Consider the following 2500-nt stretch of genomic DNA (forward strand, 5'->3'; position numbering starts at 1 on the left):
AGACTTAAAATTCGCACAAATACCACTAACGCAATAATCGTGCAAGGCATCAATAACTATAAAAAGACTGTCATAAAACAGCATATAATTCACTCGCAGCCATGATAAATGATTATAAGAACCATTACAAGCTCAAACTTCAAGGTCAGGAGACAGGAACCCGTAACCCAAAAATAGACCATGGGTCAATAATCGATAAGGGACAAACAAACCTCAACCCCCCCCCCAACTTAACAAACAAAATTCCAAACTTCCTCGAACTTACGAGCCCAATCGCGCAAGAAAATCACGAACTTTTCCTCGCGAAACTGAAAAAAAGTCACGTTTACCACCGCTTGAACGAAGCCAGCGCCTAACTACACTCGATATATAGATATGTACCTCTGTAAACATTTATCGTGAAAGCCGCGTTCATTAGACTCACGTTGCTCCAACGGTTTTCAGTTTGAGGAACTGTGGGGTGAACTGGTACCGGACGAAGCGTCCTGCGTTCGGATCGGATTCTTCCTGGTCGACCTCCTGTTCGTCTTCTTCCAGTTCTGGAAAGGTAAGGAATAACTTGAGATAATGTAAAAGATTTGACATTTCTCTATATTAATCCATAGCATGTATTATTATTATTATTATTATTATCATTATTAATGTAGTTTAAAAAGACCCCTGAGATAGTATGTAATAACATTACATGAATTACATAACAGGAAGTAAATTATACATATTTATATATATATAATATATATATATATATATTACATATGTATATATAAGTATTATGTGCATATATATATATATATATATATATATATATATATATCCTATATATATATATGTATTATATATATATATATATATGTATATATATATATTATATATTGTATATATATATATATATATTTTATATATATATATATATATATATATATATATATATATATATAATATATATATATATATATATTATTATATATATATATATATATAATATATATATATATATAATATATATATATATATATATATATATATATATATATATATATATATATATATATATATATAATATATATACCTCCAACCCATATAGGTAGACAAAATGATTTTTCAACCAGAAAATAACAATGAGCAACAGCTTCTCTCTAGCGAACCCCAAGCACTGGAATTTTCTCCTTCCTTCCGTTCCAGTAACATTACGGCAAGTCTAAAATTAACAATAATTCCCTGACACCCATCAACAGGCTCTGGAACTCTGTTCCAACTTCGGTGTCGTCAAAATCATTGCCGTAGATTTCCCAGCCTTTATTTGCGAGTCTTGTTTGAATGAAATAACTAATCATAATAAATAAACGTTATTAACGTGAAAGGAGAAAAGCAACACAGTCGTGATTAAGTTACAAAGCTCTTGGTTTCCAGAAAGGAACACGCTGTGTGGTGCAATATGCTGCGAAAAATATAAGAAATGCAAGAAAAAGGAAGGGACGGGGCGTGAATATCTTGAGAGAGAGAGAGAGAGAGAGAGAGAGAGAGAGAGAGAGAGAGAGAGAGAGAGAAAGCTGTACTCCAAGAAACACAATATTTATAATTTATATAAATATATTTTGTCATGGTTCTACATACAGCAAGTAATTCGGTATGCGTTTCAATTTACATAGAACTCATGTTTAAAGAGAGAGAGAGAGAGAGAGAGAGAGAGAGAGAGAGAGAGAGAGAGAGAGAGAGAGAGAGAGAGAGAGATATGAGTTCGGTACCTCCAAGAATCACACAATATTCACAACATAATTAAGTCATGTTTCTATATAAGGCGAGTAATCCAGTGTACAGGTAGGTCTGAAATATTAAAAACACGTTTATATATATATATATATATATATATATAGATATATATATATATATACTATATATATATATATATATATATATATATATATATACTATATACTAGAGAGAGAGAGAGAGAGAGAGAGAGAGAGAGAGAGAGAGAGAGAGAGAGAGAGAGAGAGAGAGAGAGCTCCTCATAATCATTTTCCTTAAATATATTATTCAAGAAAATGCAAGCATTTTTAAAGGTGGAAAAACCAAAAGCTTATAACGCTTCCCCAAGCACTTTGTCCCAGACTCTTCTCTGTTATTAGAGACTGAAACGTCGAGAAGTTATCTTACAATCTCCAAAAGTGCCTTGCACTTAGCACTTACTACTCATATAATTGCTACTAAAATGCATAAAGACATCGCACAGTGGTCTCAAAGATCTCGGAGACGTTTCCATTAAATATAATAACAGAGCGTTGGGGGATTACGTGGCTGAAAATGATCGGGTATGAGAGATTGAAGGCTCGTGCTGGGGAAAAATTACTTAGAATTTGTAAAAAAAAAAAAAAAAAAAAAAAAATAAATAATAATAATAACAATAATAATAATAATTTACCTGATTCAAATAAGAAGGAGAATACCGATATAGGAGATAGATAGTTAAGTAGACAGATGAATCACCTGAATAAAACGG

At 31.5% G+C, this 2500-nt stretch overlaps 1 protein-coding gene across 1 annotated transcript in view; it reads right to left on the reverse strand.

Moving 5' to 3' along the window:
* Positions 1-2500, reverse strand: part of LOC135206123 (protein unc-119 homolog B-like) — a 127725-nt gene that overhangs the window by 18629 nt on the left and 106596 nt on the right. Inside the window, exon 4 of the mRNA XM_064237365.1 lies at positions 425-539. Within this exon, the coding sequence (XP_064093435.1) occupies positions 425-539 (115 nt within the window). The remainder of the gene's footprint in view (positions 1-424; positions 540-2500) is intronic.

Source organism: Macrobrachium nipponense, chromosome 29 (genome assembly GCF_015104395.2).
Source record: "Macrobrachium nipponense isolate FS-2020 chromosome 29, ASM1510439v2, whole genome shotgun sequence".
Taxonomy (NCBI): Eukaryota; Metazoa; Arthropoda; class Malacostraca; order Decapoda; family Palaemonidae; genus Macrobrachium; species Macrobrachium nipponense.